Below are 18,963 nucleotides of genomic sequence, written 5' to 3' on the forward strand. Positions count from 1 at the left end.
TGTATGTAATGTGAGTTTTGAAGTGTAAGTGATAATTTTGTTTTTAAGAGGTTAAAGATGAAAGGGTCTCGCAAGGAGAAAAAGCGATCCAAGCAGTTTGGTCTAAGATCCCGCTATACAACGACCTTCACCGAGATGCTTATTTAATGAAACTTATTTTATATATAATTTAATATGTCAATAAATATAATCCATATGGGTTGCCTAGCAAATTTCAGTCCAGAGTATGATTAATTAATTAAAAAAAAAAATATTTTTTTAAACATTTCACCGGTATGATTATTAGATAAATTCTATACCAATCGAAAGTATGAAGCCCATAGAATATGCAAACGTTAGGTTGTTTTTAATCAATTAATTATTTATGTGTATATTTTTTATGTGACACTAAAGTATATATACATCTTTAGTATAAAAGAAGGTTATAGTGATACATATATAATACTACCCTGATTAAAAATATTGATTGAAAAAAGTTCAAAAAATTTACTACATGCAAATTATAAAAAAAAAATTTTTTTTTAAATATTATACCTTTATATGGTTTAAAAAACAGTTAAAACTTAATAAATGTCTCTGAGTATCACTTCATCTACAGTAGTTTTGTAGTTCCAGCTGTATCCCCCCCCCCCCCCCCATACTTCTAACGTCTTTTGCCTTATCTGACGTTTATTGTTTACATATGCGGCGTATTAAGGTTTTGTGCATTAATTTTTTCCGCCACTTCTTTTGCTAACGTGTCCGCCCTCTGCCTTGCGATTCTGTAACTCACTTTTCAAATTCTCACAGCGGTTTTCGCGGCGGCTGTCGCGCTCAAATCACTCGTGAAGCAGTCATTTTACCATTTGGCATTCTGATAAACAATAAACTACAAGCTCCCTCCTTATCAGAATAGGAGATACTGATACTGATAATGACTGCTTCACAACGAGAGTGAGTTACAGAATCGCAAGGCAGTTCTCATCTCATCCCGGCCAGTAGGGTTGTTGCGAGTAACGACGTTGTCCTATTTAGTTTAGTTCTAGTTTATTTCGGATGCCCATCTATGTATCTGGTTCAACGTTGGGTTCAGGTTCTGCTGTATCTCACTGCCGGTCTCTCCTTCCGCTATTAAATCGACGTCATCCTCAAACGCCTGAACGAACTCGCTACTATTTCGCATATGCTTAGTCCCGTTATAGGGTAGATTTTTCGAGAAGGACATAGGAATTGGATACATGCACCTGGTATTATTACAGAATCGTAATTTATATGTTTTTTTATAATAGAAAAATCATACGTATAGATCGTAGCTGATTTTTAAAAAAAATTATTTTCTTTGTAATTACAGAAACCATTTTTTTTGGATCAGTTTATTTATACTTTGGAAATACAACCTAATAGTCCGGGAGGTAGGGTAGCAATTTGGCTAGTGTTTTTACGCTGACACAAAAGAAGTTAAATTAATTGTAAATTTACATTTACTACCAGTTCGCAAGTCAAGGGCGTAGAGCGGGCAAGAAGAGCGTATACGTCAACCGCTCGCGTGAACTTACAAAAAAAATACGTAAAATAAATTTATAATAGGTACGTACGCCGTTTGAAACTTGACCACGTAACAGTTTTAATAATTAATAGTACGAAACAGCGATCAGCTGCGTGTCTACTGGTGGAAAGACCGTCAGCTGATGCTGTACACATACAGATTATTCGAACAGTGCGAATATTTTATGTTTTTGTCGTTTCATTTCATGTGTAAATTAACGATAAGCATAATAAAAAACAACATTGAGTGTACAATAGTAATACAACAAAAATTTATTCGTTATCAACATCATCACTAGCGCAACCGTCCTCTGATGAATCATCATCAGAACCTGTCGTGTGCTAAGTAGTTCTCTTCGTGTTGTTCGATTTTGTCACGTTTGGACACGTTAATTATCAATATAAGATTTCCAAAAATAAATCAGCTCTAATAAAGTGCATCGACAAAAATTCCATACCGCCAATCTGTTATACCATGGTGGCTGATGGGGTACTTGATTTACCTCGTTTTCATTCAACCATTTAAAACATTATTTTCTTCTTTTTCCTCACTTTATACGATTCTGACAGCTGGTGACACTGCCTCTTAACATTCGTGGTATTCAATCGATGGCGAAAAATAACGATCGAGTGTGATTATTACAATGCTCGTAGGTTTTTCAGTAAACATTTGAATGAATTTGTTCGAAATATTGCCAAATATAGAGGGAACATCTTTCAATGCTTGGAACATAAAAAATCCATTATAAATAAGTACGTCACATCTTTGTGGTGGGTCGTTATCAGTTTCTTTTTCAAGCATTTTGAGTAAAACTGATTTATCAGTTTTACAAATCACCCCGTCTGCGTGACACACCCAAGGGAACTGGCGTTAGTGGATATATCACCGTAAAATTGTAAACACCGTTAGATTGTAATGTATCTCGCGAGATTGTAAACTGTCGAAAGATTGTGAACTCAACGTACTGCTTACAATTTAACGTATTACTAATTAACGGTCTACTATAAAGCCGCCCAATCGGGGACAACCTTCGGACAGTTGACAGTTTTTAGATAGTAATTTGACGGTTTCACTTCGATAGAGTACAATCTACCGAATAATAATACGTTTAATTGTAAGCAATACGCTGAGGTTCACAATCTTTCGACAGTTTATAATCTCGCGAGATAGATTACAATCTAACGGTATTTACAATTTTACGTTAACAGATACAACAAAACATTGTCGATGTTTAATGTTTGCTCCAATGAAATTAATAGTATTCCAGAAACTATCCTTTAAAGTCAAAATTATATTGATTGATACTGGCAATTAAATTTTTGAGCTGTAACGAATTTCTTTTTATTCTATTATTCTCGAGATCAGCACTAATTTCCAGAGACTTTTTCAATCCAGTATGCTGCATGATATGGCTGATAATTGAGATGCTGAGACTTTTAGACCAACGTTGAAGAGCCGAAATTTAATTCGAAGTATTATATTATTATTTTGAAGGGAGGGTTGGGGTTCATATTTTGGTAATGCATATGAAAATAGTGTTGTAGCAAAGCTATAATATTTTAATTTTTAGGTCTTTACTGAGTCAGCTGACGGTCTTTCCACCACTACCCACATAGTTGTTTATTATTTTGGTAGCTCCAAATATTTGAACAATGACCTAGTTAAATTTCATCCGTAGTAGGCGTAGTATGACTTTACTCGATTTTTTTATATATAGTTCAAGTGAGCAGCTGTCCGCTGACGAATAGCCCCCTCTCCATGACGCAGCACACTTTTTTTCCAGCTCAGTATGCTGTAAACAAGCAGTTGACGGTCATTTCGCTTATAAGTCATACAAGATAAACTATCGATGTTAATATCAGCCGGCTTACTATGACTTTTGTATTTACAAACGCTACCGGACTATATATATATGGCGAAAAAAGCGTTTCAACCTAAATCTAGAAAAAACAGTGTTCTAATTTTAAATACAGAGGGTGCTCATTTGTTTGAAACTTTTATTATGATGATGTGCAAAACATACTTTATAATAATATCTTTATATTTATGATTCTACTGTACGTGTGTATGTCACTGAACTCCTCTTAAACGGCTAGACGGATTTTAATAAAAAAAATTGTAAATGTTTGGGTGGCGCCGTGGATGGTTTAGATTCACAAATTAGCCCGGCAGATGGCGCTGCAGTCGGTACATTCATACTTTGTTTAATATACTAATCGCTTGTTATATCATGCAGGACAACGTCTATCGGGACCGATAGTATAATATAAAACAATCTTTCAGCGATAAATTTATATTGATAATATTTTTACTGCCAAAAACTACCCTAAAATAGAAGCCACAATCATGAATAATTATCTTTAAATCCTGTTTTTGTTTTTAAGCTATAGTTATATATTAGTTTAATTGAAAATAAATAATACCGATTTCAACGAATTTTATTACTTATTTTCAGGTTTTCATTGATTTACAAATCAAATCAAAATTCATTTATTCATGTCGGTAAGTACACTTTGGACGTCAAATAAAAAATTGGAAGGACTAAATTTACATTGACTACTAGTTTCCAAATCCAGGGGGGGGGGCAGCGGGAGAGATCTGGCAAGAAACTCCCCGCCACTCTGAATCGCCAAGTATTGATGATACTTCGAGCCCTCGGACGTCAGGGCAGAATACGAAATTACACCCGTATCACCTCGACGGCCGTCGTTCCACAACTGAATATTTTTTAAGGCAGTTTTTGCCGCGCACCTTCGCTATGTGGTGTAGAACATACACTGGAGTATTTCCAAACCAATTCCAGTTAGGGTCCTTCAAGTAAAAAGCGTACCCATTCTTAAAATGCCGGCAATGCATTCGCGCCCTATGGCATTGAGAGTGTCCATGGGGGGGCGGTATCACTTAACATCAGATGAGTCTCCTGCCCGTTTGCCCCATGTTCTATAGAATGGTTCATTGTTGTAAGGAAGCACTCTTACTGTCAGCACCTGCCAGCACTTCCAGAACAACTGGAGTTCTCTCAATATCTGTACCGCTGATCTCGCATCCTTGTGACCCGGTAGAAAACTCAAAATTGAAGTCATAGTATGCAGTATATTATATATATTATACTAGCTGATACGACAAACGTTGTTTTTTGTTTTGCTAACATATTATTTATAGGAAACATTGTTTTAGTTCAATATATATAACTATCTACATTAATAAAAAATAGGGGTTTATCGTATTGGGTTGTATGTATTTTTGTATGTAAAAAATAAAGAATTCTAAAAAATAAAAATATATTTTTTGGGATGGACACCCCTTATCAGTTAGGGGTTTGAAATATAGATAGTAGCCGATTCTCATACTTACTGAATATGCATAACAAATTTCATAACAATCAGTCCAGCCGTTTCGGAAGTATGGGAACGAACATTGTGACACGAGAATTTTAGATATATTGAGATAGTAGAGAGAGTATATTATATCACCCGTTAAAGAAATGTAGTACTCATGAAAACAAAGTCATATTTCAATAAATAATTTTTAATATTAATCCTTACGATAATACATTTTTATTTCCGTTTGCTCCCATTTGCCGTTTCGGGTTTCCTTTTGACATAGCTGTTATAATAAAATTGACCGAACATGTTCATGAATATACACGCATATACAATTGTTAGAAGTTTGAAAATAACTGGATAAGAGCAGGGGAAGAACATACTTACGACGCTGTGGACACCAACTAGTGTAAATTGTATCTGAAAAAAAAAACATAAAGTTAGTACGTAGTGGTGTAATTTTAAACCTCTGCGAGCATTCTATGAGCATTCTAAGCGCGAGCTGTGACACCCATACAGCGTTGCCAGCTTTTTTTATTGCCAAGTCGGGAGTTTTGAACTTTTCGAGTTAAAAAAGCGGGAATCTTTCGTCGAAAGCGGGACATAGTAACTAAAGGTGATATTTTAAATCAGATTTGCCCTATCGTTAAATACTTGTCTCCTTAATTAAAAAAAAAACTATTCTGCTTTTATAACTCTATAGTAATTCTGATTTAATTTTTTTTTTATGATTGGACAATTCACACCAATTGACCTAGTCCCATGATAAGCTGGTGATGACAATAATTTACAGACAATTTGAATCTGGCATCCATATTTATATTATAATTTATGTGGGATAAATGGCATTCAGGGAAGCAGTTTGATGTTGCGATACCTAATATGAAAAATAGTAGTTTAAACATATTCCTGGTATCTTTTTTTGGTAACTGTTGAAAGAGCTGGTGCCATTTCTGTGCATCGCAGTGGTGTCTTGAGTGACGGTTGAGTTAGCCCCAAAAAGAGGGAAAAAGCCTGTCCCGCGCGGGGTATTTAATTTTCATTAAAAAATCGGGACGTATGGCAACCCATATGATGTCAAAATCTATAGTCGTATTTTTAATTAGACGAAGTCAACTGACGTTTACGGTGTTGTCAGTTTTTAATGAAATAAAAATAGTGTTGTGACAAAGTGAATGATTGAAAAAAACTCCTGAATTAATGATCGGTGATGGCACTAGTCACCACGCCGCGCTTTGTAATAAGCCGTCAAAAAACTGATTGTAGTTACATACTACTAGTACCTAACATATATCAGAGCACTTTTATACAATTTTAAAATAGAAATAATATTATTTTATAGTTTGAAATGATTAACTATTTACACTCATTGTTCATTCATCTGATTGAACAAGAACTGAACGTATCATAGTGATAACTTTAAATATGGCAACATTATTTTACAAAGTGACATTTGCTACTGTCAGTTGGCTTCGTCTAATTAAAAATACGACTATATCACCCCTCACTCGGCCCTAGCATCTGCCGAAAATATTATCCTATACACGTCTTGCTGCAATATCGCCGCCAGTATGTACCTGTTCAGTGACAGTGCAAGTAGCCTATTTATACACGCAGCCCATTTCCCTGCTTACTTTCCTATCCGTCAGGGCTGAGTGAAAATATGCGGTAATACGTTTTAAAACGCCACTTAATGCAATAAAATGTGAGAGACGATTTTATCTCATTAATCTACATTAGCTCAAGGAAGGTGTGAATTAGATTAATTTAAAAATACTATGAAGTGAAAATGATAATTAAAATGACAGGCGATAGGCGAAAACGTGCTCATAAAAAGCACTACACTAGACTTGACAGCTGACAAATGAATTTGACAGGCGATCTACTGGGTTGACGTTTAAGTGCAGAGTGATAGTCTAGTAAAAACTTAATCAAAACATACCAACTGTAGTACAGTAACATATTTCTTCCACCACAGATATTTTTTATATTGCGGCCCTAAGCCAGCGACAAAGTAGTAGCCATACATTATAATGTGAACGAAGCTGTTGATAAACCCAATAATAACACATTGGCCACCTGAAAATAACATTAAATAAATATTGATAATCAAAAAAATTAATTAAACAACTTCATTTGGAAATATTTTTGGTTAAGTGACAAAGATAAGCCTCTTAAATTCCAAAGACTATAGACTTCCTACAGATTACATTCCTTATTCATAAAAAATAAATCAGTCTAATTGTACTCCTAGCAAAAAAAACGCCTCGTCTCTTTCCGTCAACGTGTGTATTCGCAATGTTGTAAAGAGACTTACAAGTATGGGGCTGTGTATAACGTACTTATTAGAATTTTTTTTTTGTATCTGCTTCACGGCAATCTGCTTTCCAGCAATAAGCCTCTTGTTTGTTTGATTTTACTCAGTTCATGTTTTCCTCAAGAGCCATACTTGTATGAAACTTTTCACACGACTCTCTTGATGTCAAGATGTAAATCTTTTATATAAGCTCGATACGTCCCTTCTTTTTAGCCGGGTATGCTGAAGACCGCCTTCTCCGCTCAGAGCGTGTGCCAGTTCGTTTACATGGACGGTCAGCTTCTCCTGGTATTTCAGGCTGTTTTGAGCTATTTCCTGTCGAACTGTTTTTAGGCCGAGGTCGAGGTATTAACCTATGACTTATACAATGAGGGATGCCAGACATTGTTCTCAGAGCTTTGGTCTGGAATCTCTCCAAGATATCTATGTTACTGTTGCTGGCCGTTCCCCACAGTTGTATCCCGTAAGATTAGAAATTATAGAACAATAATTACTATTCTGTTAATAGTAAATTTCTATTGTTTTCAGAAATACTAAAAAATAATATATATAAAGATTTGTACCAGGGACATATCTAACGGCAATCCAAGAGACGATTGGCATCAAACTGTGATGATGAAGGTGGAGAGGCGACACTTGTCTAAATGACTTCCGAAGTATGAAGAACACTGTGTCGAGAAGTTCAATATACTTCAACATGTAATATATATATACATTTCTCGCTATCTGGAATATAATTATACACATTGTTAATTTAAATGAAACCGTTAGACCTATTTTTTTAAATTCTTTGCAGTCGTTAAAAGCGTATCAGCGTAAAGCGCATCCCAATTGCTTTATTAAAGATTGGATTTATTAGCGCGAAGTTTGTAATAATTTACTAAAATAGATATACATAACTGTACGGTTCCTGGGTAAACGGGGTCCTTTAAGTATTAGAGGATTTTAGTTTTACTCTATATTAACCACTCGCGTACAACAATATAAGCGAAATAATGAAATGTTAATGTAAGGAATGAATACAATGTAACAGTCGAAGAGAGTGCCTACGTCTGGCTTTACTCTCGGGAAGTAATTCCCATGATTTAGTTAGAAAATGTACAGCCTTGGCTCTTACAATAATAATAAAACATAATTTAATAATATTACTGAAATATTTTGTCCTAATAGTTTTATTTATTTATATATATATATATATATATATACTAGCAGACTCGGCCAAGCGTTGCTGTGGCTATGGTTGTTATATTACATAGTAGTAAGCTATTCAAGAGAAACGGTATGTGAACACCAGTAATGGGGTCCACCATGCTTTTTTGGTGGTTACGCCATTAAATTGTAGCTTATATGAAACGTTGGTACTTTCAACACAGCGCCATCTGTTAGAATTGTGACTGTCAAATAATAAACAAATAATTTGCAATAAGATAATATTGCGGGTATAAATTTTTTTTTAGTTAGATCGCACTGCACACGGTGTGCAAATTCGATTGAATTCGGTTGAGTAGTTTAGGAGTCCATAGCGGACAAACAACGTGACGCGTAATTTATATATTTTAAGATATATAGATAAATATACTATTTACACTTAAAAAATTTACTATTTGTTTATAGAATATTTTAGAATGAACGTATTTCATGAATTTTCAAAGAAGTAGTTAATAATAAAACTAACTTAATGAAACAAGGCAACACACATCTGAGTTAAAAGTTGAATTTTAGATTTTTTTTATAGTACACGAGACAAACGGGCAGCAGGCTCATCTAATGTTAAGTGACCATGGACACTCATACTGCCAGAAGGCTCGCTCGCAGTTGCCGGCTTTTTAGGACCAGCCTTGCGATTCTGTAACTCACTTTTCGAACTATCACAGCGGTTTTCACAGCGGCGTTCGCGATCAAATCAGTCGTAAAGCAGTCGTTTTACGATTTGGCATTCTGATAAACAATAAACTACAAGCTCCCTCCTTATGCTATTGAGCTCGAAAAGTGAGTTACAGAATCGCAAGGCTGTTACTCTTTCTTGTCTTGGCGGAACCGAAGTAGGATTTCGGAAATACTTCATTGCGCAGCTGGTTTCACATAGTAGGTCATTGAGGCATAGATTCTGCCTCAATGACCGATGATGAAACTCATCTGCAGGTATTAATCCAAACACTCTCCATGGTAAATTCGGTAGAAGATACAAGAAATCAAATGTGTACATACCCACAGACTCTTTTCTGAATCAGAGTCATCAACTCCTTGGCATGAGAAATTATATTCATTCACAAAGAAGAAAAAATAACCCTGAAAAGAGAGAATTTAATTAACCATAGTAAGAATAGCTGATATTACGTAAAGTTCTTTTTTAAATTACAATTTCATATTAGTATTGAATCAGTGATGTTAATTTAATATATAATATAATTCGTAAAATACAATATTACAAAAATTAACGCTCACTAACAAGTAATTTATTTAAAAATTATACAAAATCTACATATAGCCATGTGAAGTCGGACAAATATGATTTTAAAGTTTGTGACTTTTCGATTGACGTAGCTTTTGCCTGTTCGATATAGGAGCCCTGCTAGGAAGTGTGACAATTACGATGAATTATGAAAATCGTCAAAGATTCATTAATAAAGTTCACAGGAGGAGAGTGTAAACTAGAAAGACGGATTCTGTTGTCTATGATACTAATCAAACTCGCGCTTCTGCTATTCATTTTTACTTCGAGTGATAAGAATTTTGTTTTGAAAAAAGAATCAAAGGGAGTTTAAAACGACTGCATTCCGCCTGATTGTGATGAGTCAACACTATGTTTACTATGTGTCAACACTCTAAACGATACATTATCTTATCCAATCATACGTTACGTTACGTAACGAACGTAACGTAACGATACGTTATGTCAATCACAATCAAACGCATCCGTTTCGATTACATTCTCACAACGCGTATCGTTAAGCTTCGGAGACAAGCGACGCGAACTTTCTCCGAATTGTATTTTAATTTCAAAAGGCATGGTTATTGGTTAGGCAAGACAAACCCCAAGTGTAGTTGAGCCAAATAATCATACTGACCTATTGTAATAAACTTAATTGGAATAAAATATAATGATTATAACCCTATTACAAAATAAAAACTCTATTAATGTTTTGCCAGTTTTCATTATATTTAAAATTAATTTCATTAGGAAAGACGTCCAGTCTTTTTTAGTCATATATTATACGTATACAATGTATTTATCTTTTACTGCTCATCAATGCAATCCAGTGGCATAACAAAAGGGTGGCAGGGCTGGCAAAATGCCACGGGCCCCCGACCCAAGAGGGCCCCTGCCCAAGAGATATTATGTTCTATGGATGAATATGAAGTCTCCAATACGCATTGGGCTAGCGTGGGGACTACAGACCATTCCCTCTCGCCTAAGAGAGGAGGCCTATGGCCATTAGTGGGACATATTATACAACGTGTAATTGAGTACGCTGAAAATCTCGAAGTTTATTAAAATTTAACTGAGTACAACGTGACGATTTTTACTGATAGGGCCCCATTAAAAGAATTGCCACGAAAGAAGATTTACCACGGGCCCCAGATGGTATAGTTACGCTATTGATGCAATCAATCGTTAACAAATCATTATTATAATATAATCAGTTGTTAATTACGTAATGAATTTCAACGTACTTAATGGTGGCTGTACACACTCGGCGAGAGCTTCTCGCCGGGAGTCTCGACCGAGAGGACCGAGAGAAGAGCGCAGCCTGTACACACTCGTTACGTTAATTGTATTTAAAACACCGTTAATAATGGACGTGGCAACCGCTGCTGCTGTTTGTCTTTGTGCAATGAGTTATTATAATTTTCTTCACGTTAACCTTTAAAAAAATACGAAGCCATGGCGAAAAAGAAGATGGTCACTATACACCGCAACAGAAATTGGTAATTAGGATCATAAAGTTTTAATATTATCCAAAATTTAATGATTGAACGAGTGTGTACAGGTCGCTCTCGTTTTACTCGCGAGACCCTTTGACTCGTGCGCAAAAAACCGACAGGCGACCGAGAGAGGCGAGACCAACTGCGAGGAAGCGAGGCGAGACGAGAGCTCTACTGTACACTCTCGCACTCGGCCTGTCTCGGGGTGTCTCGACGAGTGTGTACAGCCACCATTAGAAATTTAATTTTAATGGCTCAGAGGCTGTTAGGATATGCATAATTCAAGCCTTACCTGGTAAACTAAATATGCACTAGCAAAAACTTGAGATATATTGTAAAGTTGGATAATATTCTTCAAGTCGTATGGTTCTCTGTTCCGCATTAAATATGGACCGAGTTTCCTTGCGAAAATGTTGTAAACCAGTATAATGCCTAACACTCGCCATATGCTGGATGCGAGGAACCAATCTTTTGTGATAGGACCTGAAACAAAACCATATAAATGCACCTTTGATAAATAACCCCACTATAAGGGTAAAGATTTATTTATTAGTAATCTTACACCTAACACATATTCATATTATACAAGAAAACACTTCGAGAAAGACGAAAGGACGACGCAACATGTGTAAAGTTAGCTAATGCGAATCATAGATGGCGCTTGTGTAAGAAACTAGGTGTTATTTACTAATTACTGTAATAATAATTTAATAAAATGCAATCTATTTCGAACAAACTTAATTATAAAAAGTACAAAGTAGAAACTCATGTACTTTTAATATTATTTTAAAGTTATTTATGGGATATTTTTCTTTTGTAATTTACGCCATCTACGCTTAGGACTAGATAACTTGATACACACAAGCATTGTCATTTTCGATTTATTATTAAAACCCAAGCCCAACACAAAATCTTTGTATATGTCACCGTAAAATTGTAAACACCGTTAGATTGTAATCTATCTCGCGAGATTTGAAGAGACATGAAGTTAATGTAATGTATGTACATTTGACAAGTAATGGTTAAATTAGGTTTAACTTTAAAATTAACAAATGAGGAAATAATCGATTCGATTAATTTACCGAGAATGTCACATCACTTATAACCAATAGAATACGAGAATGTCAAATCTCTTATAACCAATAGAAAAGTAGAAAATGGCCGTTTCACAATTTGACGGTTTCACTTCGATAGATTACAATCTACCGAATAATAATACGTTAAATTGTAAGCAGTACGCTGAGGTTCACAATCATTCGACAGTTTATAATCTCGCGAGATAGATTACAATCTAACGGTATTTACAATTTTACGTTAACATATATATGACCAATTATTAACGTCTTTATTCAATGGAAAGAGTAAGGACACAGACCCTTGGTGGAAACTATGACGTATACACTTTTTTAAACTTATCATTTAAATGTCTAACATAGTTAAGTTGAGTTTACTAAGACCATAGATTTTAATTGGACCCATGTTGATCTAAAATTTTAATTTAAAATAAATACCGGCTATATTGTCTAATCAGTAATTTAATCATTTTTTGATGTTCATATACAAATGATTTTTTATTTTTTTATTTTTCAGATAGGTACCTACTTTATCATCATCCTGTCCTTTAAATTTGGAGAATTGACTTTAATTACTCTTAGTGTAGGATGATTTACAAGTGAAGTATTTACTTCTCATATAAATTATGCCAAAAATAAAACGGCACTGAATCGATAATCTGTTTAATGAAATTTAAAGTAAATATGTATGGACTTTGTAGTAGAGGTTAAAGAACGTTACGTTTAAATTACGGAGCAGTTTATTATAATAATATTAACATATTAAGGATTGATACATTCTTGTTCACTATGACAATGTGATTTTTATACATTTATATAACGAATTAAGCTAAGGGTCTGTTTCACAATGTATGGATAAAGTACCAAATATATATGCAACACATAAATTATTTGGAAGATAAATTGTGCTATTTGACATTCATCGGACTCATAACTTATGATGGACTTTACGTGACGAATAGCGCTATCTGACGGTCGTGAAACGCAACAATAGTGTTTATCCTACCAATAAGTAATTAATAGCTAATTTGGAACTTATGTAGAACTTATCCGTACCTTGTGAAACAGACCCTAAGTGTTCAACTTAGCGAAAAAAAACAATTGAAGGGTCTGTCAGTGAGGGCCAACTTAGTTGACGAATCTACTGTGTTAAAATTTTTGTTTATATACCTATATATATCAATTAAAAATGTTGCAAAATCGGAAAAATCTATTTTCATGGTAGTTAAATTATTTCTATAAAATAATGTATTTTTTAAATATGTTATTACTTCTTATTTAAATACTCCACAAGTATTTAGTTAAAACTAATTATTATCTTAAGAGTAATTCTAAAAAAAATAGGAACAAATTAAACTATAAACTACTAGATCGATTACACAATATGTCATCATTAGAATGCCACATTATCTCTTTAGATTTGCAATATTTATTTCAAAAATATTTTGAAAAATAATTTCCCTGCCGTCCGAACCACAGGTCGCTGTATTATAATAGTCTGAATATGCAAGTTTATATTGATTACTATAAATTTTAATAGTATATTAGTATGTATTTATGCCTCGGTTCAATAATCTACTAAGAATGCGGTGGACTATAGGTAAAGGTCTCTATGTGATTGTTCCTGTTAAGTTAAATGCTCGGCCCTCTGACCTTGTTTTTATAATTATCCGTCTCGGAATTAAAGTAAAACACCCATAATCGCCTGGTCTTGTACAATTTTAAATAAAAATACGACAGATCCCGCCATTTTGTTCAATAAGTCAAGTCTAATGTCAACTGTCACATATTTTGCTATTATCTATTCTGTGACGCAACGATATTCCGGTAAATAGTCCCCGCGTAATGTAACTTATTTTATTTATTACACGTCGAATTCATTGGCATATTTTTGAAGTAGGCTAAAGGTTAAACACGCTATGTATAGCTGTTAATGATAGGTTTAGGACAATCGAAAGTTTTGCGAACCCCTTCAACGTCAAATTTTAAAACTTTGTAGAGATACTAGCTGACACAGCTAAGGTTTGTTTTGCCATGTGTATTATTTCTAGGTAACATTTTTATAGTTCAATAAAAATAACTATCTACAATAATAAAAAATAGGGGCTGATCGTAGAGGGGTGAAAATTAGGGGTTGTATGTATTTTTGTATGCTGTATCATAAAAAAATAAAAACAAAAAAATCTAAATAATGAAAATAAAATTTTTGGGGACACTTACCACTTAGAGATTTGAAACATAGATAGTAGCCGATTCTCAGACTTACTGAATATGGATAAAAAAATTCATAAGAATCGGTCGAGCCGTTTCGGAGGAGTATGGGAACGAACATTGTGACACGAGAATTTTATATATATAGAGATTTTATGTGTGAGTCAGTAGTATAAATAAATAATAAACTAATAACTATACAAATTATTATTTCACTAAGTTAATAATAATTTGTTATATTTGCTTTAATATTTTGTTACGTCTAGGAATAACCTAGTATGAATTGATGTCAAAAGGCTCAGCAAATCGCGATGGTAAGATATTTTCTTTCTTTTAGCAAATTATGTATAGTATATCACTGGCCTAAGTATGTAATAAGTTAATTATTTAAATATGTTCGACGTCCTGGTGGACAGAAAAACTGTGTCCAGTTTGTGTTTCCACCACACCAACTTCTTTCTGTTTAAGATCATGTATATAATAAATAAATAAAAAAAAAATGTACTTAATTTTTTTTTCAAATGTAACACTAAGAACCCGCATAGACTCTAAGGGTACGATTCAGAAATGAGACTTACCTAGCTTTTAACTATGGGTAGTCAGAAAAGTGAGGTAAAACTTCGAAAATGCATTGCATTTTGGCGGTGAATTACTAGTTTGAACATTTTTTTAAAATTATTACTTACTTGCCAGTTCCTCGTCAACATATTTATAAGCACTGATTATAGTATCCATATTTGTACTGATATTAAGACAAGCACACCGTCGTCACCCAATGCGCTCAAAAGAATATAGCATAATAGTACCTGAAACGTACTATACATACATTTACATATTAATATAAATTGCGTACATGAATAATTATTAATTACTTTTGATTTCGGAACTCCCACAGTATTTTAACATAATCATTGTCTTTTGTTTTTATCAAAATTTTTCTTACATTAAATTATTTTAGTAATTACAATTAGTATTAATTAATACAACATATAACTTAATATATCGTGAGAAGATGGACCCCAAACAACTATCAGACCCATGCAACATACGTATACGTAGTATCTTGATGGATTGTAAATTTTTACTCAGAAGTAATTATTAACTTCATACAATTGAAAATAATATTAAATACTTCGTATTTCACATTTAATTTAAATTTGTTTAAAAAATTCTATACCGTATATTAATTAATTAATTAACATTTAATAGATTAAATGTGAAATAGTATACAGAACTATGTATACAAGACCAATCAATATACATAAGAAATACATTGTAAACTCCATGTAACGTCCCTCGATTTAACGACAAACTCCCCTACAGCGTCGAAATCACTCGGCTTTGGTTGGTTTAGCTTGTCTTCCATACAATGATACACTCTACATAGCATTACACCCACCCTCAATAACGACAACAATTATATACTAAAAAGTACTTTTTAAGTTATTTTTAGCCGAAATAAGTTAAAACTGCGGAGCTGTGTACGTTGTTTTGTCGCGAGAAATAAACTCGACTGTCGGTACTCATACGTACCGAACTTTCCAAGAAATCTGTTCTTTGTTTTTTACAAATTGCGCATGCTTGCATGTGCTTTATAACGAAGATGCCTCAATATCGCAAGATATGAATTAAATAAAAAAAAAAACTAAGCTAAACTAAGCGTTCAAATACGAATTTTTTTTATGTCTAACACTAGTCTGAAATAAACTTTCCTTTTCTAATACAGATTTTTCTATCCATTTAACGGCAACTCTTTGTAACGTAAATAGGCACAGTCCCTTGAGTGTCGTTCTATAGAGTTAACACTATATTGTTATAGTATACTTTTGTCCGCATTTTGGAGTTGGCGATATGTTTTTTTTAAGGATTTATAGCAACTCAATTTACAATCAACAAAATCAAAATCAAAATACGTTTATTCAATTTAGATGCTTCTTAGAGCATGCTTATGAATGTCAACAACGTTTACAAAATTCACGAAAGAGCAGGACTACGCCATCCGTTCGCAAAACTACCAGGAGGCCTTGTTCTGAGAAGAACGGGCAAGAAACTCAGCAAGTTTTGCCCTCCCTTTACATTACAATTATTCAAAGGAAAATGTCATAAACCACAACGTCATTAAAGTTACATAAGTAAAAAAAATAAAAATTTGTTCTGTGATTTACCACATTCACCATTACACACATATTTATAACACTTCAACCTCAATGATTGCTTAGTAAATTCTTCCTTTTGGCAAATTTCGGTGTTCGCAGTAAGGCTATGCCACTGTCTATCTAACTTCATAATCAGAAGTAGGCAGTAATCTACCTTCTAAGCCTGACACACGCACGCAGAAGACTGTCTGCGACAATTACCAATTTGCAGATAGCAGCTGTGGCAGAAAACATTACAAAAGATGAAAAAGAAAACATTGACTTTCCGATTCTAATAGTCTAACACTAAAAGTGCATCGATAAAATAAATAAGTCTCTGTTAACTATAGAAGTTACTTGTCGCATTCTACCAAATTAAGTTTACTTTATGATGGAAAGAGACTAAACAGTGTAATTAGACTGTTTTAGTATTTAATTTATATCTTAATACTTATCTGCTAAATTACAGTGTAAAGCTTTTCTAGGAAACCTAAGCTTAACGAGACAACAACTCGCACAACGCACTCTATAGTCTGTGGTCGTGCGTCGGAGTGCCGTCTGTGCACATTTATTTATGTGTGCGTCAAAACAAGCATATGTCAAACTCAGACGGACCTACTTGCTTGTAAGCAATAATTATTCGGATTCGGATTTAGTATACAGAGCATCGCAAATTATTAAAAATAATTTATGTAATAATTTTTTACATTCTTGAGAATTGCTTACAATGGTTTATGTAATGCCATTAATTCGAAGGTTTACGGAAGTATTTGTCTAAGGGAAAAAGAATAACACCGGATTTCTACATAAGCTACGCCGTACTAATTGAAGAAAAAAAAATATTAACAAATCTATGACTCGTGTAGACATTCTTCGCGTTTAAATTATTTAAAGTACCTATACTTAATTAAATGCAAAACATATTTACGTCAACTGATAATATACATATTAATTTTGGTTCTTCTTAAACATTTTTACTATTACATAAAAACTTTGTGCATTTGACATTAATGATTAAATCGAGGTGGAATCCCATGACTATACTATACGTTAAATACGTTTCAACAAATACAGGTAATAATAATTAACTCAGTCACTTGAAAGACGCCGATTTCCACATAAAAACTGTGCACAACCAGATTTGAACGCATGAGTTGAAAATTGTTCTTGATTAAGAAAAAAGGGTCCGTGTACTTATGTACGCGCGTAAGAAGTTATACTTCTTTGGCATTATTAAAAATAGTTTTTGATTGCATACAAATAATTAATTACAATTAAATAATCAAAGACTGGAAAAGGAGTCATATAGTAAATAAAGTTCAGTGTACATTTGAAAAATTAAATAAATAAATATTTATTAATATTATATTTATATTTATTATTATTTTCTAATATTAATTAGTATTGATTTAAATATTAAATTTAAATCACTTCTGATTATAATTCAGACGCACATATAAAATTCGCACTTGGATAATGAAAACAAAATGAAAACACGTGTTTTAAATGTAGAAACTCAAAGCATGTGGATAAATATTATCAATATAAATACACAGTGAACAGAGGTGGCGTGCGTGCCAACATGCGCCATTAACTTCATTCTGTTAATTTTGTGTCACGGTGCGCGCGCATCGTAAAATTTCACTCTCATCACGAAATTAAAAAAAGGATTCTGATTGTCATAGCGCTGGTACCGGCGGCCCAAGCGCGGGCTTTAGTCGAACTCGTCGTATTATTTACGACTTTTAAACGATTTGTTCCACAAAAATTCTAGTATTTTCCGATAGTCCATAAAAAAAAGAGGCGGCAGTGTCATGCCATACTTCTCCGTTGTGACTTACAGCCCGCCATACCGACGCGAATGCGATGATTAAAAAAAAATTCAAACATTACCAGGCTAATTTTTGCATAGTTAAATATCGTCGTGCAGCCATTTACGAAAATCACCATGCAATACTTTTCGGACGGTTCCAAATGGCCGCCATACCGCCATATAATCTGCAATTGTTTTTTTTTCCAAACGATTTGTACCAGTATTGCATTTGGATTTTTGGACAGTCTATAGTCTATACTAATATTATAAAGAGGAAAGATTTGATTTTTTGTTTGTTTGTTTGAAATGTATAGGCTCCGAAACTACTGGACCGATTTCAAAAATTCTTTCACCGTTGGCAAGCTACGCAATTCCCGTGATGCTAGCTGTTTCATTTTAAAAAAAAATAGGGATGCTTACTAAAACTTGAATAATCTAACCCAAGGTGTAAAAAAATAAACAAAAAACTTCCTTCAATCGCGTGCGCTGCGAAAACTATTAATGATAGAACAAAATGATGTACCTATTACAATTTTTCAGGACACATCAATATCTATAAAAAATGTGACGACAGCATGTCTCTATCTTTTATAGTTACGTCACAATAAGCGTCCTTTTATTATTATTTTTTTTTATTAA

General features: G+C 33.7%; 1 protein-coding gene across 1 annotated transcript; it reads right to left on the bottom strand.

Moving 5' to 3' along the window:
* Positions 1 to 5,037: 5,037 nt before the first annotated feature.
* LOC125056827 (elongation of very long chain fatty acids protein AAEL008004-like) lies at positions 5,038 to 15,191 on the bottom strand. Its single transcript, XM_047660128.1, has 6 exons — positions 15,063 to 15,191; positions 11,385 to 11,575; positions 9,374 to 9,454; positions 7,729 to 7,891; positions 6,791 to 6,927; positions 5,038 to 5,268 (listed from the first exon to the last, which is right to left on the bottom strand). The coding sequence occupies exons 1-6, from the start codon at positions 15,109 to 15,111 to the stop codon at positions 5,083 to 5,085; spliced, it is 807 nt and encodes a 268-aa protein (XP_047516084.1). The 5' UTR covers positions 15,112 to 15,191; the 3' UTR covers positions 5,038 to 5,082.
* Between the last annotated feature and the right edge of the window lie 3,772 nt (positions 15,192 to 18,963).

This window comes from Pieris napi, chromosome 15 (genome assembly GCF_905475465.1).
Source record: "Pieris napi chromosome 15, ilPieNapi1.2, whole genome shotgun sequence".
In the NCBI taxonomy this organism is placed as follows: Eukaryota; Metazoa; Arthropoda; class Insecta; order Lepidoptera; family Pieridae; genus Pieris; species Pieris napi.